This window comes from Phalangium opilio, unplaced genomic scaffold (genome assembly GCF_054372755.1).
Source record: "Phalangium opilio isolate 3A_F unplaced genomic scaffold, DU_Popi_V2 ptg000217l_1, whole genome shotgun sequence".
NCBI lineage: Eukaryota > Metazoa > Arthropoda > Arachnida > Opiliones > Phalangiidae > Phalangium > Phalangium opilio.
Window position 1 is genome coordinate 9,947,469 of NW_028324218.1, and position 22,996 is coordinate 9,970,464.

The window sequence follows — 22,996 nt, forward strand, 5'->3', positions numbered from 1 at the left end:
TAATGGACGTTAAATAAGGACAAACTAAACTGTCAATTTTAATTTAATTTTTTAGAATTGTTAAATTTGGACACTTTTACAGTTGTAAAATTTTATACTAAGATTTAAGTAATTGTAGAACCCATTGCATTCTTCAAACAATTATTTTTGGAACATTTTTGTCACATGGGTGTTAAACATTTTCGCTGGAGTAAATTTTGAAGAAAGTTTTGGGCAACTCCAAGACCATTTTACTCCTTGGTTATTAAAATTATTGGCTTGGAAAATGGAAACATCCTCAACTATCGTATTTCATAGTGTCTTACCTACTGTTGTCAAGCTAAGTGAATTCAATTACCAAATCCAAAAGATAAATGTATAGTTCAAAACACATTTATTCATTCATTTGAAACTGTACAAATCATAGTAGAAAAAAAATATATAAAATTGTTCAATTCGAACCGGTATTATTTATCAATACTCTTAATTAATTCAAGTAATTTCTAGTAACATTGCTTTAAATTATTCACCGGCTTTTGCAAGTGCATATCGGATTCTTACTCCCTATTTCTTTCCTTCAATAGTTAATACAATCTAAACACGAAGACGATTGCATTTGTGGTTGAAAAGCGCTCCTTCGCGACGGAATACCATTATACCGATAGTTGTGATGATCTAGTCCATTATCATTTTGATAATCTTTAACGTACAAACTAGGATTGTAAGTAGCTTCGGGCTCTGTATTCTGTTGCTTGATATTTATAGAGTGATTTGCCGGTGGCTGGTAGCCCTCGTTGACCGCTTCGTCAGGCGCCGATAGTGGCGACATTTCGTAGTTGAATTTTGAGCTAGACTGATGGTACGCGTCGTAGTCCTGGACGTACTTATCGTCGTCTTCCATCTGAAGGGACGCCTCCGTTGACGCTGTTGAATTGGACTCGTTCCCGTCCTCCTTAATTTCTATATCTATCTCTTCATCTTGACTGTCTTTACTCGGATTCTTGCTATCCAAGACTTTACGGAGGTAGTTGATGTAATCTATGGCACATCGCAAGGTTTCAGCCTAATAAAGAAATGCCAAAAACGAAAGATTAGGATTTTTATGTGATTGTTGTGTCTTAATTTAGTTGTTTTTAAATGTTGCCTGGAAGAACTAGCTTGCTATTAGAAATCAAGGGGGATGTTCTTTGGGCGATTTGAAACGAAAATATATACCGTATTTTGCTGTCCGGGCCACCGTTTTCGAGTAATGTTTGGAGTGTTTAATTAAATTAGCATTTTCTTTCAGTTTCTTTATCAAATTTAATGGGTCATCCATAAAATCCTCCATAATTAAGTAGAAAACGGTTGCCCGGCAATATGTCATTCAACATTTGCTCCGTATCTTAGTAGGCAATCACCGACAGTTAGTTTTTCAAGAAACCTATTTAGAGTGTCTGCATTTTTCAAGGTTGTATAATTCAAGTTCGAGTGAGAAAATCAATACATTTGTTTATAGTTTGAAGGGAATTCGAAGATAAATACTAGAATTCCATACTTTTCTTTCAGCTTAGCCTTGTTTTAATTGAAGAAATTGTTAATTAGTTAAAATTTCGAGCTTATGAAATCTAGGTTTGGTTAAGAAACTCTATTAAATTGTTTGCCAATTAGAGTAAAGTAGTTCGAAGATAAATACTAGAATTCCATACTTTTCTTTCAGCTTAGCCTTGTTTTAATTGAAGAAATTGTTAATTAGTTAAAATTTCGAGCTTATGAAATCTAGGTTTGGTTAAGAAACACTATTAAATTGTTTGCCAATTAGAGTAAAGTAGTGCGACGACGTAAACATTCAGTAGCATATTTCATAAGCTTGGTTTCTGCTTTAATTGAATGAATGGTTAATGAGCTAATTAATATTATGTTTAATTGAAGACATGCTTTTAAGAAGCTCGCTTTTTCCATTCTCAACCCTAAAACATTGCTCTGAACATAGATGTACTGATCAAATTATGTAAAACACAATGGTTAATACGTAAAGGTATGGCAACGATGTGGTTCTCTTTACGCAAATTTTTCTACGAAAAAACCTTCATCTCTATTGAATATATTAACACATAAAATATTGGGGAAACTAATATTTCTTAAAATGTTTCAGGATGTATTTTCAATTTTCAGCTCTCTATACAAGCTTGAGCACCGTTTTAACCAGTCCCCCAAGGCAATACATGAAGTAGACTGTTAGGAACTGTCTCTATTGTCAGTTGTAAACGCGCATCAAGATAATTGCACATCTTTAATATTTGAATAAGAAATACTACATCCTTGTTTAATGTAGCCATCCAAAATTTGATTATAGTTATGTCACTTTACCATCAAATTACTTAAACACAAAGGTGCTACTCTTATTTCAAAACGTTACAATCCGCACCCTCTCAATTCCACACGTTTTTGGATTCTAACAAAAAATTCAAGGCAGGTTACAATTTAGAGTGGCAAGGTTACAAATTATCAGAGAGCGCCAGGTAGCTTTTCTATAAGCATGCATAAACGCCCAACTTTACAAACATCTGCAGTAATTTATAGTTTAACGGTTTTTGTATTTGATGTATATCCTTTGGTATGATCTTAATTATCTCTTTGTTATTATACCAATTACTTTAAGCGTAAATTGCATAAAATATATTTAATTACTAGGCAGTTAGATAAATTATTTCAAATATACTCTTTATTGAAGTGTTTTATTAACGCACGACACGTGTCGTGAGATTTTCATGTAATCTTTTAAATTACCAGTAAAAAAAAGTAAATAGGGATGATAGACAAAATTATTGTCGTAATATATTATTACTGAAAAACGTGTATGTTACAAGTTAGTCAATGCAGGGCTCGAAAAAATCCGGTATTTATTAAAAAAACAGCCCTTCGGGTTTTATTGATTTTTTAATCTTAGTTTTTCTGGGTTTTATTGTTTTTTTCGGGGTTTTATTAGGTCTTTCATATTTAGCAGATTTTGCGTAAATTGTAATAATTGTCATTCAAAATTTACTGCTTAGTAAATAAATCTTAAATGTTTCATTTAAAAACAGAAGTATTTTTAAATAAAAATTTTGAAGTTGAAACAGTGAATATCTCTAACTCTCATTAAAAAAATATTTCCAATATTTCCACACTTAAATTCATCAAAATTGAAGATTTATGTGTTTTATTAAGTGGGTTTTTGGTTGTTATTCATGTTGCGTAAAATCCAAAGGATTTTTGGGCTGGGTTTTTTTATAGGATTCGAACCTTGCATAATTGGCCTAGAAATAATCATTCTCACAGTCTAGTGACATTGTTTAACACATCACATTTTCAACAAAACATTTAAATTATCGTATATACCAAGCCAAATTTGAAATCCAAATTATCTAAATTTTAAGGAAGGTATTATATAATCTTAAATAAATACAAGGGAAGTGACCGGTCCGAATTATATATTCGAGCTCGAGGCAATTTGTACGTTCGGATAAAAAAAAAGGCATTCTCTATTTGCTTCGGGATATTCTGATTAATCAATTTTTATATTTCATGAAATTCCGGGAACTGCCCCTTACGTTAGGATGAAATGTATATATTAGTTCTATCAAAGGTTCTAGTTGAATGTTAAGCGAGATAGGTCGTCCCTTTATTGCATATTTGATTTATTGGTGATAGTTTCAAGTAGCTTCATCATAATGAAAGCAAAGGGTTAATAAAATAAGAAAATTGTTTCATGAGCTTCATGCTGAATTATTCAAAATCAAATATCAATAGATATAGAAAGATATTATTTGGAGTTCAATAAATTCAGTAATATTATAACTTCCACATTACGCAAAGCTTAATTTTCAAATATAACATATTAAATAATTTGATTAGATTATATTAAATTAATAATATTTAATACTGTAATATGTAAAAACGACGTTGTCCTCAACACAACCACTTGGACATTGCGTAAACCACAACATTACATTCTCAATATACAGTATTTCTTAGTTTTATTTACGACTTTCATTAGATACTCAAATTATCTCACAAATTAACAAGTCAAAACCTCTGATCAAACAAACTTCAGTAACATGATTGAAATATTTAAATGTCCCATGAATATAAAGGATGTTTCTGATTAGTCTGCCTAAATTAAGGGGGATGTTCTTTGGGTGATTTTGAGTCAAAAATATTTCCGGGTCATTGTTTTCGTCTTAAGATTGTAGAGTTTTACCTATGACTCCTTAAATTTAATTTAGGAACTGAAACAAAATAAAAGTTTTATTTAGGATTTATCACCTCCAATCATAACTTGAAAACTTTGTTCCGGACGGCCAGACCGTAAAATGTCATGAAACATTTTCGACTCAAAATCGCCCTTAAGAACATCCCCCTTAATTTATGCTAGACTTATCACAAACACCCTGTCAATATTAAAACAGAATACATAATTTTATATTTTTTGCAACACTAAACGACGCAATAATCCTGCTTTCCCTTAGAATTACTTAAAATGCAATAATCATATCGCGAAACGCATCTAGCGTGACAATTCCCCCAACTTCGAACGTGACTGAATTATAACCATTATACAAGAAACGAGATTAAACACTAATCTAAACCAAAATCAGTATATAACGTCATGAAAGCACGACTAACAGAAACATAAACGGTTATGTTACACCGTGTGGTATCCACCCACCCATTTAAGCGAAGCCATCAATCAATACTTAAGTGGGATCCTTACTTTACTTAATTTCCTTTTGGCCGATCGATGCTGAACATGTTGCCTCAATGAGGAAAAGGCGGAGTTGATTTGACGTACTCTTTTCCGTTCACGTTCATTTCGACGTGCGACGGACGCGAGTTGAGCAAATGGAAAAATATGAGCCAAATGACTGACGTTCAGGGCTGCACGGCCCAATTGAATCAAGTCCTTGTGATCAACTGGTACTTGTAAACATCCCTCCGCTCTAGTTTGTTTAGAATTTGTAGCTGAGGCTGATAACCATAACTGTCGACTATTTTCTGATGTCCAACAAAAATATGCCGAGGGTTTCTTTGAAATAGTTGTCGTAGTAATTGGATCCATTTAATTATATTATTTAGTTTTAATTTAAGAACAACATTATTGTTTGATTGTGTTATATAAGGAATTAACTTTGGGTCGGGTCGGGTTGGGTTTGGTCTAAGTGTTCCGTTAGACTTTAACGATTGAGAGCAAAAGTTTTTCTGATTTGAACCCTCGAAACGTCTTCATAAAAAACAGTAGCCTCATGAATAGGAAGCTCCACCCTGGCTGTTTTTTATAGGTGGTTTTTTTTTATTCTGTTGGACCATCGTTAGGCCTAAGCAAGAGGTTTTTAGTTTTTAAAAGAAGACTTTTAGGTGGGAACCTCTTAGAAGGGGGCAGGTAAGTGTCTGGAGTCTAAGTGCTGAAGTGTGGTAACTTTTATTTTTAACCAAGGTTGAACTCCTGGAGACTTCTTGCTTACCCTTTACTTTATTTTAAAATTCAACTTCATTCTTGGTTTATGCAATATTATATTCTTGGTGTGAATTTTAACTCTATCATTTCCTTGTTAAAGTCAATTTTACTTGTTAATTCCATTAAAGAAACCTCTTTCAAAAGCCTTTTTAACTTACAATTCATTTGAACATATGATGAATATAAGTAAAGAAAAATATTAAGTCACGTTGCTGAAAGTGTGGAAAGATAGCTTAGTATCTTCATGTCTATAGTGACGTGAATAAATTCCTGGTCACGTGGTAAAAGATGTGAGTTGGTAAGTTACCATCCGTAACTTACCGGTAATTACAGCCGCATATTACCAATTTAGATCATACCGTAATTATTAATTTATTGTGTTACATTACCAAACAGCTTCCAAATTTTGTGATTAAAACTCTGTGGACTAAACTGCCAGAAACAGTAAATATTTGCATATATTAACTCCTAGACTGAGTTTTCTCTCAGTTTCCCATTAGTTCAAGCTATTTAAATCACCCAAACTAGAGATGTGAGTCGGTAATTTACCGTCCATAAATCACCGGTAATTTACCAAATACCATTAAATTACCGATTTATATCTTACCGTAATTTTAAAATATTAATTTACGGGTAAATTACGTAAATTACCGCGGTAATAAGCCTGTGAAAGTATAAAATACCATAAATTACGGTAATTTTTGTTATTCCAAAATTTTAATCGGTAATTTACCGGTAAATTACGTAAATTACCGCGGTAATAAGCCTGTGAAAGTATAAAATACCATAAATTACGGTAATTTTTGTTATTCCAAAATTTTAATCGGTAATTTACCGGTAAATTCTCGGTAATTTACCCGGTAAAGTACCATTTTTAAAAATTACGGTAATTTGACATCTCTAACCCAAACTAGGTACAAAGTGATCACAATTCAAGTTTAATAGACACCTCTACTAAAAATCACCATAAATTACCCTCAGAACGACTGTCATTTATTTTTTCCCAAAATTCGAATCTGAAATTAATCAGGGTAAAGTACCGTTTGTAAAAAATTAAGTTAATTTCAAATTTCTACATAACGTGTTTTTACAACACTCTTCATCGAAACCACAAAGGTTTTTCCAAAACCAAACTTACAACATCTTGTCACTGAAACGCTAAACTTTAAATTCGGCGCCGGGGGGACTCGTGTTCAAAGCAGCCTCAACGAAGCCAGCGATACCTTTAAGTAACGATCCAGTTCCATTCATCACCCGGCTTTTGGCAAAAGTGGTTCAACAAGATCACGTACTATGTAATTTACCTAACCTTTATACTCTTACGAAATTATCCGTTGATGGTGTATAGTTTATTAAGAAAACTAAGCCCAGGCAGACGGACGAGACGCGTGCTGTGTACATAGACAATATTTGTTTTTTTCACCCCCTTTAATTAGGGACACTTAAAAGGTGATAAAGCAAATACTCAACCAGGTAGTTCCTTTAATGGCCCTTGACCTGGTGCCACTATCTCCCGTTTTTCTATGACCGGATAAAAATTAAAGGGGCCCGCATATTGTTATCAAATTTATATTTTTTGCGGACCTCTACGAGTGGTCTTGTTTTGGGCCTTTTTACAGAACTTCTATTAAGTTTAATTGGAGTGTGTTTTATCAACGTGTTTCTATAATCGGTTGCGAGCCTTTTACATATACTTATTTTCCAATAGAAAACTAGTTTTAACGTAACTTGCTTGACCTACGTGCATGCAAGATCTTTAAATTTAATTTCACGGACATTTTACGAACGTGCAGATGACAGGATTAAAAAAAATAAGTTTATAAGATATATTCCATAAGTATAACACTACCTATAATTCGTAATGCTAGAAACTTACTGAGAGCTAGTTCGAGAACGACGCCAGAATTGACTAAACACGGTTTTGCAGTCCATTTTCCTATTTAGTCTGTACTAAGCCTTTCACAGCGACTCACCATGCTTCGCTTTACGAGAATCTATGACGTTTCACCTACGTCGCTTCATAGCAAGCTCTGTAAGCGGTGACAAGCTTATGGAACATATCTTATGAACTTATGATAAAACATAAGGTTTCTGTGGTCTCCTAGTAAGAAGGCTAGACTTACACTCGACGTCTTCTAATCCTGGAATAGACCCTTTTCAAAGGCAATGGGGTTCGCAGTGTTGTCTGCTTTGCATAGGGGTTTATGGATCCAAAGGCTTCAAAGTTACCAGACCAACCAGAAGAAAAATTTCTTCTGGTCCAACAAAGATCTTTGTTTGAAACCATATCGTTCAATCCACTTACTCGATGCTAGTATGGGAAATAGCATACTTCCTCTGGCCCAAAACCAGTTTATTAAATGCTTGTGAGGGATACTGGTCCTCGGAACCAGTATATTAGTTACAAATCTATAAAAAACTAAGAGGGGACTAGCCCTGGGACCAGTTTTTCATTTTGGACCATTTGAGGTTACTGGTCTTCGGGACCAGTATATAAGTTACAAATCTATAGGAAAACTAGGAGGGGACCTGCCGAGGGACAAGTTTTTTATTTTGAACCCTGGGGTGGCTGGTCACTGGCCCAAAGGACTAGTTTAAAAAATATCCTTATTTCCCAGATTGCAGGCCGATGGTCTGTCTTATGAAAACAAGATGTCGAAACACCAGTTTCAATTTACCCCCACTTTTCACGCCACTACAAAAAGCATATTGATATCTAAACAGTAATACTCTATAGCCTACGCAATTCAATAGTCTAGCTTATTTTAATTAATTTCCTAATTAATTATTGAAGCACCCATATGTCGTTTTCAAAATACGTATAAAGACCGGAACAATGTCATTTATGTAATTTTATTACCAAAATACCAAATAAACCCAAAATCAAATTCAGTACATTATATTACTTACTCTAAATTTCTAATTAAACCCTTTTAAATACTATTAATAAATTCAACTGAAATCTGTTCTCGAATAATGAAAAAAACGTCGAATGAAGGTGTTTCCTTTATTGAGGCCAGCCCACTAATAATTACGGAACTAACGATTTTTTCATTATCCGGCTTCCAAAATTGCAAAATAAAGGTAGCATGCACCCTCCTTCCTTTCAAAGTTCAACTGAAACAAAAAGGCTTTGTTTTTTTTCCAAACTAGTCATTAAAAGATTAATTTACAAGAGCCTGGTCCGGACCTATTCATTCCAAAGTAGTAGACATAAATTAACCCAAAGTTGTCAATAAATTATTCTTCATTCATTCACAATTTGAACAAAATTTTGGGTCTACGTCTTTACAAGGTACAAAATGGGGAATATATTTCACCAGGGATAGATTTAATTTTAGAAGTAGGAATGGAAAACAGAGTAATCTAAGCGCACGTCAAAGTCCCGGACCCACTTCCCCGGCGAGGGGGGGGGGCATTAAAAAAGAGGCGGGTCATAGCGACAGAGGTTAAAATGGAACTACGTATTTTTCGCCGTACTCGTGAGCAACGTCATCAAAACGTAGTTTAAGTGAGCCAATGAGATAATTTAAAATTTTCGTTACGTGTTGGAGGGAGGGGCTCTATACTGGGCTATGAGTCGGACTGAAGTAAATACTAACTGTTCTCCATTCCTACTTTTAAAATTAAATCTATCCCTGATTTCACATTAAAAAAATTCCCAATTGACAGTAAGAAATACAGTATCGAAAATAAACAGATTGAAGGATCTGCGCTCATTAAGAAAAGACATGAACAATTAATTCGAAGAGACTGTTTATTTCTCAGCGCGATAATTATGCAAGGAAAGACCATTAAATATTGTTGAAATGTATACCGGATATAAGCATTTTGAACTTAAAAGCATGTTTTGATCAAAAACAGTTTTTTTTTTCTTCTAACCGATTCCGTTCGTTCCAGTTTTACTTTACATATAGTTCTTTTGTTAGATGAATAAATCCAACGTAATCCGTTTTGGTCTCATTGCATAATAATTTTTCCAATGAGGTTAACCCAAGGTAAGTTAACATAAATTGCTGCTCAATGCCAAATGAAGCCCCTTGGACGTGGAGGATAATTGAATTTAAATCATGCCTTAAATAAGAGCTTCGGAGATTGGTCAGTTAGTGTCACGTAAAGTATACCTGCGCTATATCTCGAGGACTTCTAGACATAAGATGCTGAAATTTTGAGGAAAGATTCATATTATTGACTATTTATACCAACAAGTGAACTATCGTTATCTGTTGTTATTAACTTTTATAAATCGTCATTAATATTATATTTAGTACGGTTATCATAAGCAAGAACGGTAATTTTGGTATTAGTTATAATATTACTAGCTAAGCTAGACAGGTAGAGTTAAAACATGCATAGCCTTTTTGATAACCTTTATGAAGTTTCTCCAAGATAATTTTTAGAAACAAACGTTTCCCCTATTTTAAATTTCAATAAAACTCTAATTAATTAGTGGTTAATTATGAAACTGAAAGGTCATGGATCTAAAATAGAACGGTCTGAACCCAGCTTTGAGAAGAACTTAACCAAACTACTTATAATGAACATTTCAACTACCTAGTGTTTCTGATATTAACCATGCCGTTTAGTAAATCAAATTCGTAAGTTAATTAATTGTGCTTGAGCATAAAGAATAAACAAGCTAACAAAACAACCCACTTCTTAAATACAAATGTTTTGAGAAAGGAAAACATAATATTGTCTGAAAGTTAAAATCATTTGTTTACTACGGCTTAATCTACTTTGGAAACAAGTTTGAATAACTGGAGCGGTTATTCAAAGCAATCTTTTTTTTGTTGTAGAAACTTATCACGATGTTAGAAATCGTACGCGTGCCAGTCGCGTGAATTTTTTTGGTGATCTTTTTTTTCATCGTATTTCTGCTCTCTTATTTCGTTTTTCTCTCTCGCCTTACCATTGGGCGCATGTGGGATCCGCTAATTGGGGGAACTAAGGGACGTGGTGCAGGTGACACCAGGTGCTTCATTACGTTGACCTATTATAACGCTCCCCGAGAAATCTATTTTCTTAAACCTCGAGCCGCCCATCTTAAGACAAAGGTTTTATACGTATGCAAATTGAAATTGCGAAGTTTTTGCGAAATTTCTCTTGAATCGACGCTGTGTTTAAGTTTTAGTAGTCTTTACCAAACTACAGGCCTAAAATAGCATCGTTTATTTATACAGGACCATAAATTAAGGGAGATGTTCTTTGGGAAATTTTGAGTTGAAAATTTTCTATAACATTTTTAGTCCGGGCCACTGTTTTCAAGTTAAGATTGTCCAGAGTATTTTACGGATGACCCCTTAAATTTAATTAAGAAACTGAAACACAATGCTAATTTAATTACGCGGTCATACCTAAAATTATAAAAATACTAAATTAATAATTCGGAAACAGTGACCTGGACTGAAAAATGTAATAGGACACTATAGACTCAAAATCGGCCGAAAGACATACTCCTTAATTTATGGCAGACTTATCAGAAACTCCCTGTATAGATAAAATATCGCAATTTTTTATGAGAGTAATAAAATTCAGTTAGATCTACTAGTATTTAATTCATTTGGTTTGAAACAAATTGCAATATATAACTAATTTTTAAATGCTTCTGAAAAGTATATTTCTTTTCATCATGAACCTCTTTTATACTATCAAAAAGCCACCCGAAATTTTTTTAATAATTAGATATCTTAGTTGTTGTTTGTAAAATTGTAATAAACTTTCAAGTATCACCATTAAAATTTAGTACAATAATCAGTTAAGAACCAATAATATAATTAGTTTGTTATACAATTGTAATGAAGTTGGATTGAATCAAATATTGTTTTTTTCCGACTAGATTAAATTACTAATAATTATAAAAGAACGTCCACGCGTTTCAGCCGATTTCACTCAAATTTAGGATATGGTTTGATATATCCTATAGACAAATTTAGTGGTTTTTTGGTTCCCAATTCTCCGCCATCTTTTAAAATGGCGGCTGGAAAGAAAAGAAAATATTACTACGGGCAACACCGGATCCCTTTACGGCTAGTCAACCATAGGATAATACTTGCTGACAGATGATACTACATTCGCTTAACTTGTCCACTATTTATACAGCTAATTTCACTAAAACCGCCTTTGGGAATGAATACTTTTTAAATATATTATAAAAAAGTTCAAATTTATGCCATTGTTCCCGATCTTATTATTAATAGGTCGTATTCAATTACTCCCTTTACATTAAAATTTACGATAAAGCTTAAGAAAAACCATGGTTATGAATATTAATATTAATCTTAATTAGAAATTTATTTTTCACCAATTTTAATAAATAATTAATGGGTATCTGATATACGCGCAGTTAAAACGAAAGCGTAATTAAAATTATCGAGATCGTTTATCAATAAACGTTTTCGTAATGGTTATTTCTTATCAATATCGATTTTTATGCTTTAATGGGTTATTAATACACATTCATTAATTACGATTTCATTGGGCAGAGATTTTTCTAAGTGAAAGTTGAATTTAAAGGTAGGCTTGTAAAGTTTTTAGTGAAGTAGATTGCTAATGAAGTATGTTATTGATTTCCAGTAAAGTGTTTATTCATGATAATTGGTGTTGGCAGGGATAGATTTAATTTTAGAAGTAGGAATGGAGAACGGAGTAATGTGGGCGCGCGTCAAAGTCCCGGACCCCCTACCACGGGACGGAGGGGTATGAAAGAAGAGGCGGTTCATAACGACAGAGGTAATAAAGGAATTGCGTATTTTTCGCCTTCCCCGTCAGTAACGTCATCAAAACGTAGTTTAAGTTAGCCAGTAAGATAATTTAAACTTTTCGTTACGTGTTGGAGGGAGGGGCTGTATACTGGGCTATGAGGCGGACTGAAGTAAATACTAACCGTTCTCCATTCCTACTTCTAAAATTAAATCTATCCCTGGTGTTGGTAAAAGTTCCTACTGCGGTAGATTTAAGTGCTTGAAACAACAAATCCAAGCCCAGTTACTGAATAATACGAACACTCTTATCGAAAAGGACAATTCTATTATTCTGAAGTGAGATAGATAATAATTATGCAATCATTTGATTACAAAATGAGTAATGAACTTTATTATTATATAAGAAATAACTATCTCATTATATTATGCCAAGTTAATGGCTTAAATTAATTTTCTTTCGAAGAAGGTATTGTATGTAATATCGCTTTTACTGAAAATTTGCGCTAATTAATGTAGAGGTAGGTTTGTGGTAATTATTAAGGGGTACTAAAATTGAGTCTACCAATATTCTTCTCGCTATTCGTTGATGTTGTGTTTAAACGAACATGTAGAGGGACTTCAATTGGTGTATGTACCAGATACTGCGTCATTCGTGACGTTTAGCATCACGTGACGTCCCGTTTGCAAATCACGACGTCGCGACGCTACCACGATTCCTATGCAGTGACGTTTCGGGTACCTTCAAACATGCTATTCAAGCCACAACTACGAATATTATACATTCATCTAGTGATGTTTATGCTGTATCGATTAAGTACCCATTTAGACGTTAGTCACTTGTGGCATTTTAATTTGTCTTGCTTCGGCTGACTGCAGATAAATCTCCTTTGTGCGAAATATTGTTTTGAAAACTTTTGTGAGTTCAAGACTCGCAAATTCAATATTCGTGGAACAAAATACAAAAGATCTTAACGAGCTCTTTTCATTTATTAAATTACCTCGAAAATAATACGCGGAGGATTGAGCACTTATAGCTCGGAGGGTAATGTTTTAAGTACATGCAGTAAATCGTTTTTAATTCAAATAGCTGTTGGGGAAAAATTGAACACCTAGCGGCGGGGCTCGATGACACCACTTTGACAAATCGCTTGTCGTTAAAAGCATTTAAAAATTCTCGACGAGACACATTTTTCTTTGATATCACGCGCCAAGCATCATTTTTTTTGCTTTGTGCGTGCTGTGACAGAGTTACGAATCACCTAGTATAGTGAAAGAGGGACAATTTTTGGGCCGCTGTTGCCGCAAGCGAATGTTGAATTTATGTTAATATTAACACTCACCTTAATTTTGTTTTCCCGTTGGTGAAAGTTGTGAAGTTTTGTTTGAACCAACATCGTAATAGCTAATATCGATAATTATCGCAAAACTAAAGACATGTACGCAATATTCTTAAAAGACTAGAAATCGAATAGCATAGAGCCTTAATTTAAATACTATTCTTAATTATCCCTAATTTTTAATGGGATTCATCCCATACTCTTCTTAATTATCCCTAATTTTTAATGGGATTCATCCCATACTATTCTTAATTATCCCTAATTTTTAATGGGATTCATCCCATACTCTTCTTAATTATCCCTAATTTTTAATGGGATTCATCCCATACTCTTCTTAATTATCCCTAATTTTTAATGGAATTCATCCCATACTCTTCTTAATTATCCCTAATTTTTAATGGGATTCATCCCATACTCTTCTTAATTATCCCTAATTTTTAATGGGATTCATCCCATACTCTTCTTAATTATCCCTAATTTTTAATGGGATTCAACCCATACTCTTCTTAATTATCCCTAATTTTTAATGGGATTCATCCCATACTCTTCTTAATTATCCCTAATTTTTAATGGGATTCATCCCATACTCTTCTTAATTATCCCTAATTTTTAATGGGATTCATCCCATACTATTCTTAATTATCCCTAATTTTTAATGGGATTCATCCCATACTATTCTTAATTATCCCTAATTTTTAATGGGATTCATCCCATACTATTCTTAGTTATCCCTAATTTTTAATGGGATTCATCCCATACTATTCTTAGTTATCCCTAATTTTTAATGGGATTCATCCCATACTATTCTTAGTTATCCCTAATTTTTAATGGGATTCATCCCATACTATTCTTAATTATCCCTAATTTTTAATGGGATTCATCCCATACTATTCTTAATTATCCCTAATTTTTAATGGGATTCATCCCATACTATTCTTAATTATCCCTAATTTTTAATGGGATTCATCCCATACTATTCTTAATTATCCCTAATTTTTAATGGGATTCATCCCATACTATTCTTAATTATCCCTAATTTTTAATGGGATTCATCCCATACTATTCTTAATTATCCCTAATTTTTAATGGGATTCATCCCATACTATTCTTAATTATCCCTAATTTTTAATGGGATTCATCCCATACTATTCTTAATTATCCCTAATTTTTAATGGGATTCATCCCATACTATTCTTAATTATCCCTAATTTTTAATGGGATTCATCCCATACTATTCTTAATTATCCCTAATTTTTAATGGGATTCATCCCATACTATTCTTAATTATCCCTAATTTTTAATGGGATTCATCCCATACTATTCTTAATTATCCCTAATTTTTAATGGGATTCATCCCATACTATTCTTAATTATCCCTAATTTTTAATGGGATTCATCCCATACTATTCTTAATTATCCCTACTTTTTAATGGGATTCATCCCATACTATTCTTAATTATCCCTAATTTTTAATGGGATTCATCCCATACTATTCTTAATTATCCCTAATTTTTAATGGGATTCATCCCATACTATTCTTAATTATCCCTAATTTTTAATGGGATTCATCCCATACTATTCTTAATTATCCCTAATTTTTAATGGGATTCATCCCATACTATTCTTAATTATCCCTAATTTTTAATGGGATTCATCCCATACTATTCTTAATTATCCCTAATTTTTAATGGGATTCATCCCATACTATTCTTAATTATCCCTAATTTTTAATGGGATTCATCCCATACTATTCTTAATTATCCCTAATTTTTAATGGGATTCATCCCATACTATTCTTAATTATCCCTAATTTTTAATGGGATTCATCCCATACTATTCTTAATTATCCCTAATTTTTAATGGGATTCATCCCATACTATTCTTAATTATCCCTAATTTTTAATGGGATTCATCCCATACTATTCTTAATTATCCCTAATTTTTAATGGGATTCATCCCATACTATTCTTAATTATCCCTAATTTTTAATGGGATTCATCCCATACTATTCTTAATTATCCCTAATTTTTAATGGGATTCATCCCATACTATTCTTAATTATCCCTAATTTTTAATGGGATTCATCCCATACTATTCTTAATTATCCCTAATTTTTAATGGGATTCATCCCATACTATTCTTAATTATCCCTAATTTTTAATGGGATTCATCCCATACTATTCTTAATTATCCCTAATTTTTAATGGGATTCATCCCATACTATTCTTAATTATCCCTAATTTTTAATGGGATTCATCCCATACTATTCTTAATTATCCCTAATTTTTAATGGGATTCATCCCATACTATTCTTAATTATCCCTAATTTTTAATGGGATTCATCCCATACTATTCTTAATTATCCCTAATTTTTAATGGGATTCATCCCATACTATTCTTAATTATCCCTAATTTTTAATGGGATTCATCCCATACTATTCTTAATTATCCCTAATTTTTAATGGGATTCATCCCATACTATTCTTAATTATCCCTAATTTTTAATGGGATTCATCCCATACTATTCTTAATTATCCCTAATTTTTAATGGGATTCATCCCATACTATTCTTAATTATCCCTAATTTTTAATGGGATTCATCCCATACTATTCTTAATTATCCCTAATTTTTAATGGGATTCATCCCATACTATTCTTAATTATCCCTAATTTTTAATGGGATTCATCCCATACTATTCTTAATTATCCCTAATTTTTAATGGGATTCATCCCATACTATTCTTAATTATCTCTAATTTTTAATGGGATTCATCCCACACTTTTCTTAATTATCCCTAATTTTTAATGGAAATCATCCCACACTTTTCTTAATTATCCCTAATTTTTAATGGAAATCATCCCACACTTTTCTTAATTATCCCTAATTTTTAATGGAAATCATCCCACACTTTTCTTAATTATCCCTAATTTTTAATGGAAATCATCCCACACTTTTCTTAATTATCCCTAATTTTTAATGGAAATCATCCCACACTTTTCTTAATTATCCCTAATTTTTAATGGAAATCATCCCACACTTTTCTTAATTATCCCTAATTTTTAATGGAAATCATCCCATACTATTCTTAACTATCTCTAATCCTTAGTTGTATAAAATTCTAATTCTACTCAGTTTTTAAACAACCTTTATTGTACTTTAATGAAAACTTTAGACACAAAAACCTTACGTCACAAATTGTTCTTAAATTTAGCTTTTATCAAACTAAACGATGCCAAACCTTTATTCACAGAAAGACATATCAAACTGAGTTCTTAATATATAATATTTTACAGTCTTTTCTAAAACAACTTCCACAAAAAAAGATTGTGTGAAATGCCACATTTCATGAAATTGCGTTTTCAAAAACAACTCAATATTAAAATATTTTGCTTTGTTTATGAAAGCCTTTGAGAAACATTGTTTAAAACATACAGTTGGTTTGAAACTTCGAAACACTGATTGGAAAAGGCGTATTCGAAAAGCCTTGCTTCCCAACAAATTCAATATATATTTGATATTCATTCATAATCGAAACGTATCAACACTACAGATGCTAATTGGCAATTTCCAATAACAAATCAATAATCGAGAAGGCATATATATGTATTTTACAAAAAACTATGTCGGTGAATTTTATAAAATAATTAATTGGAATATATGTATAATTTTAATTAGCTAATCAATAATCGAAGTGATATTGTTTCAATATTTATACAGAAGGCTATGCCAGTGAATTTTTAAAACAGGAATAACTTATGTAAATTCAACTGAGTCTATATTCCCACCCATGCATTTTAGTTTTCAATCTTTTATTTGAACATCAGCCGTGCACTTTTGACGAACGGTGTCACTTTCTCCCATCTCTCTATCGAAGCGTTTCTGAAAACTTAGAAATGATCGCGACATGCATTATTAATTACGTATGCCCACTCCTGTTATACAGGGTGTTTTAAAAAGTTTGGTATTACCGAAGTACAGGGCGCTTTATGGGCGATTTAAGTCGATAAATACTCAAGGACATTTTGTCCGTTACACCGTTAACAAGTTATGATTAGAGTGTTTTACGTATGACCCCTCAATTAAATGAACGGCTCAGGAAACAAAACATTATACTTTAAAAGAACGGCCTTTTTCTAAATATAAAAGGAAAAATGTTCAAAACAAATAAATGATCTCTTATTACAATACGATAAGTAGCATTTAATTAGTCTTAAAAACTATCGAGGACTACTGCGCCATCCGCCATTGGTTTAGTGGCGTCTGCTAAATCGAACTTCTTACCCCACGAGATTGGTTGAATTCTCACAGGCTGAGAGAGGTATGGAAAAGGTTGGAGTAAGAGGTTCTGGCTTTGCAGACTCCACTAAAGAAATGGCGGCACAGTAGTCGTCGTTTTTAAGACTAATTCAATGCTAATTATTTTGTAATAAGAGATCATTTATTTATTTAGAAAAAGGGCCGTTCTTTTATGGTATAATCAGGGCTAGATTAATTTTAGAAGCTGGAATGGAGAACGCTTAATATTTACTTCAGTAATCTAGGCACTCGTCAAAGTCTCGGACGGAGGGGTATGTAAGAAGAGGCGGGTCATATGACAGAGGTAAAAAGGAATTACGTATTTTTCGCCGTCCCCGTCAGCAACGTCATTAAAACGTAGTTTAATTGAGTCAATTAGATAATTTAAAATTTTCGTTACGTTTTGGAGGGAGGGGCTCTATGCTGGACTATGAGTCGGATTGAAGTAAATACTAACCGTTCTCCATTTCTTCGTCTAAAATTACATCTATTCCTGGTATAATGATATGTTATCTGAACTTTTCCTTTAAATTAGCCTTGTCTTTCGGTTTCTTATCAAAGGTTCACCCCTGAACTTCGGTTCTGCCACCCTTCTGGGAACACCCTGTATTAAACTTTAAAGTGTATAAACGATAGACGATCCAAAATTGGAAATTCAGTTAATTCAGTATCGCCGCCACAGCCGTGTCTTCTTAGATCTCAGATAGTGGTATGGTATTTTTTTGTCGCCTCGGAGAAAATTTTAGAATGACAAAAACAGGTTTGGAATTTTTATTTACAATATATGGACACCTATAACTACGATGGGTGGTTCGATAATGATCCGATCTTATGAAACTAGCGCTCGCTTTTAAGGATGGCATACGCCGGCCGGGAATGCTTGGAACTCTTTTACCTCAACCCATTTAGTATTGCAACCGCAACATACCACATTTAACGGGGTTTTATTTTGAAAAAAAAAATTAAGACGTTTATCATAGCTACTTCGGAGAAATTTTTGGAAAGCTTTATATTATCTATAGGCAAAAAACATGAAAGTGTTCAGTTCAGTTTAGTTTGCTTTTACAGTGTGCCATAAAGTGGTTTCTATAACAGCGATTTTGAGTCCAAAATGATTTGTCATTTTGTCCTAAGAGCCACCATTTCTAAGTTATGATTGGAGAGTTTTAATGATGACCCTTTTTATCAAGTAATTTAATCCATTATATCCCTAAAAATCTCTTATCCTAACCAGGGATAGATTTAATTTTAGAAGTAGAAATTGAGAATGGTTAGCATTTCCAGTTTAAATTATCTTATTGGCTTACTTAAACTACGTTTTGATGGCGTTGCTGACGGGGACGGCGATAAATACGTAATTCCTTTTTACCCGTCTCTTCTTTCATACCCCTCCGTTGAAGGGGGTCCGGGACTATGACGCGCGTCAAGATTACTCTGTTCTCCATTCCTACTTCTAAAGTTAAATCTATCCCTGTCCTAACTTATTTAGGGTGGCCCTAGAAAATTTTCGATTCAGAATCGCCCACTCCACTTCCACCATTTTTGGAACACCTTGTACGGTGTATATTCCTTGGTACCTTTATTAGTTTACTAACAGCCTCTGACCGAAAAAAAAAAACACCGACCAGGCTGTCTTATATGAATTAATAAAAGGCCTCAAAGATATATCTTAACTGAATTAGTAAATGGTTACGATTCTAAGCGACATCTTAACCGAATTATAGATGGACCTGATACGAAAAAATACAGTAACTGAATTATGTAAAGGTTTCATCTGTAGGCATACTTTAACTAAGGAAATTTGACTCCTAATCATTGAAAACCTTACCTTTATCAACTCGTGTATTTTCTACAATTCTTGAAAAGCCGCCAATAGAAGGACAAATTCTGGTGTGATGGGCGACTTCGTCTTTTGCCATGAAAAATAAACTTTAAACAATCTTAATTGAATTATTGAAGGCCTCTATTTGGGGGAAAATCTTAATTGCAGTTTTTAAAAAGATATCTTGATCGATTTTTTAAAAAAGCTCCGAGTTTAGGGGATAAGTTAAACGAATTATTAAAAGGCTCCGATTCAAAGTGTTATTTTTACCAAATAATTTTAAAGCTGCAATTATGAATGATATTTTTAACAAATTATCATAAAGCAGCAATTACGAAGCTTATTTTTATCGAATTATTATGAAACAGCAATTGCGACGGATATTTTTATCGAAACATTATAAAATATGAACCGCTACTGATATTTTTACCGAATTATTATGAAGTAGCAATTACGAATGATATTTTTACCGAATTATTATGAAGTAGCAATTACGAATGATATTTTTACCGAATTATTATGAAGTAGCAATTACGAATGATATTTTACCGAATTATTATGAAGTAGCAATTACGAATGATATTTTTACCGAATTATTATGAAGTAGCAATTACGAATGATATTTTTACCGAATTATTATGAAGTAGCAATTACGAATGATATTTTTACCGAATTATTATGAAGTAGCAATTACGAATGATATTTTTACCAAATCATTGTAAAGTAGCAACTGCGACTGATATTTTTACCAAATCATTGTAAAGTAGCAACTGCGACTGATATTTTTACCAAATTATAAATAGCGACTGTGACTGATTTTTTTTTAAGGAATAGAAACGAAATTCCGACAATTATATTTTCTGAAAGCTGCAATTGCGACTGAAAGGTTTTTGTCGTTAAAAGCAGTTCCTAAGAAATAATATTTTACCGAAATACTAAATGAATATTTCTTTTTCATCGAAATAACGAAAGGCTCTAATCTATATTATATCTTCACGAAATAATTATTGAAATTTACCAATACTCATACCCCAGTCTCGAATCCAATCAACCCTTTAAATAAATCCATTGTGCTTCAAAGTACTTTGACCCTTAATCCATCCCAAGTCTGAACGGTCGCGTGCCTTTGGCGTGTTAGCAATCCGGTCCAACTATATTTTTCTTTCATCCTTTCATACACGGTAGGAGCTTAATTTGAATAAAATATTACCCCAAGAATTTATAGACCAAAATAAAAAATGCCTAGTCAAACAAGGGGAATACTACGTTGCTCTGAGTGTTTTGGAAAATTAAATCTCTCCGTTTTTGATAAGACTATAATTATTTAAACTGATATGACATTTTGACAAGGGGAATGCTGAAACAACGCCTAGGAGTCCAAACGGACCACCAGTATTGTGGTTCGAACTTCTATTATTATCCTTAAACAAATTATACTTAATTTGTGACGTTTGAAAAATATTACGATGGTATTTTAAAATTAGGATTTATTCACTTAGATACATCTCTACGTGGTGATAAACTGTAAGCATTCATCACGTATTGTGTCAAAAGAAGTATGCAATTATTTACCAATTCTAGTGTTTCGTATCACGAACGTTTTGTTTTAAAAACCGAATTAAAATGGCTTAAGGTAATACAGTATATTTTAACTCTACAAGCACCGAGAGGAAAGGGTTACTACACTCTAATAATAATTTAAATTATATTCATAATTTTTAAATTATAGTATTTGAATATTCAAAATCGGATTAGGGCTGGTTAATAATTACAAAGAGTGTCAGGGGTGGCTAATTTATTCTTATAATAATTCAATCTATTATATGAAGGCCTGGAAATGGTTTAAATTATGAACTTCGTGGATATAATTAAACACAGAAGTTTAACATATGAAGTTTTTATCTCCCACGTGACGAGATTTGCTCGAGTTTCTCGTTTTGGGATAAGAATTTCGTGTAATGAACATTTGTTATCTTCTAAATGAATATTTGTGAAATGACTGATTATAACCATTTAACCTACAATGCTAAATTTTTGTAGGCAGGTTTGACTTCAGTACTAAACTAAATGCTCTCTAAGAATACTTTTGTTAATTCGCTGTTGCATTTCTGGCCGCCATTTTTCAAGATGGCGGCGGATTGGAAAATCTTTCTTCTTAGGTTAAAGCGCTTTGGCGGTTTGGGCTGGGCGTTTATTATCATTCAGTCGGTCAGCGAATTCCGATAGTTTTATGCCAACTTACAAGAAGAATTGAATTTTATTAAAAAAAATAGTAATAATTATAATTAATGTCGTCTGCTAAGGTTCGCGCAAAAATAGACGGGAGTTTTATAACCGAAAATAATTCATATATACTACCTCCTCTATGCCATCTTTGAGTAGAAAAGTTAACTAGAAATAAAACGTATAGAACATAGAAATAATTAATGTTTCGTTTAATTTTAAATGAACCACTTGCCAGTTCTATTTAAAAACACAATAATAATATTTTATTGAAAATTTAGATTATATATTTAAACTAAAGAATATTTTTTTCTGTCCTACAGATGCCACCCATTTCGGAATCTTCTTCGACCTCTGAGAAAACTGGTTCGTTAATATCATCGAAATCTTGGCTTATAATGAAAGCGTCTGGAGTATTTTGGAATACTTGGAAACTAAATAATAATAATAACGGTATGTCAATACCTTATTATGCCTCTACATCATAAAAACCAAATAGATTTCAAAATCAATAACCTTGATTTCTTTAACCATACGTTTTTGTAATTTTTCACAAATTGATGTAAAACAGTGAAACATTCAAATTATCTTTATAATTCAAGGCTTATAAATGGCAACCGTAGTTTTAACCATATTACGCCATGACTCATGGACAGAAAAATAGAAATATGTCAATGCCTTATGCCTATAGGCCTACATCATAAAAACCGAATATATTTCAAAATCAAAAACATTGATTTCATTAACCATACGTTATTGGGATTTTTCACTAATTGATAAAAAAACAGTGAACTATTGAAAATATTGAAAATATTTTCATAATTCCACGCTTATAGATGTCAACCGTAGTTTTAACCATATTACGCTATAACTCATGGACAGAATAATAGAAATGGCAAGAAAAGCCTTGATTCAATTTGAATATTGTCACTCCATACAGGCTGTTAACGAATTGCGCAACGTCGAGACATCGGAAACGGCGTTTGAGTACATGTTACTAATTGTAACAGGGGGGAGAGGGAGCATGCGTTGAAATTGTTATTTATCAAATCATATTATAGCATATATGAACCCCATTATAACTTAATTTCAAGTCATTGAAGGTTACCCTTGCACAAGTTTGCGTTTATTACCATAAAAAGGCAATATAAAGTACAT

The 22,996-nt window shown here is 32.6% G+C and overlaps 1 protein-coding gene across 1 annotated transcript; it reads right to left on the reverse strand.

Moving 5' to 3' along the window:
- Positions 1 to 436: 436 nt before the first annotated feature.
- LOC149616219 (uncharacterized) lies at positions 437 to 5,144 on the reverse strand. The gene is made up of 2 exons (XM_089857029.1): positions 4,715 to 5,144; positions 437 to 1,042 (listed from the first exon to the last, which is right to left on the reverse strand). The coding sequence occupies exons 1-2, from the start codon at positions 5,057 to 5,059 to the stop codon at positions 557 to 559; spliced, it is 831 nt and encodes a 276-aa protein (XP_089713155.1). The 5' UTR covers positions 5,060 to 5,144; the 3' UTR covers positions 437 to 556.
- Between the last annotated feature and the right edge of the window lie 17,852 nt (positions 5,145 to 22,996).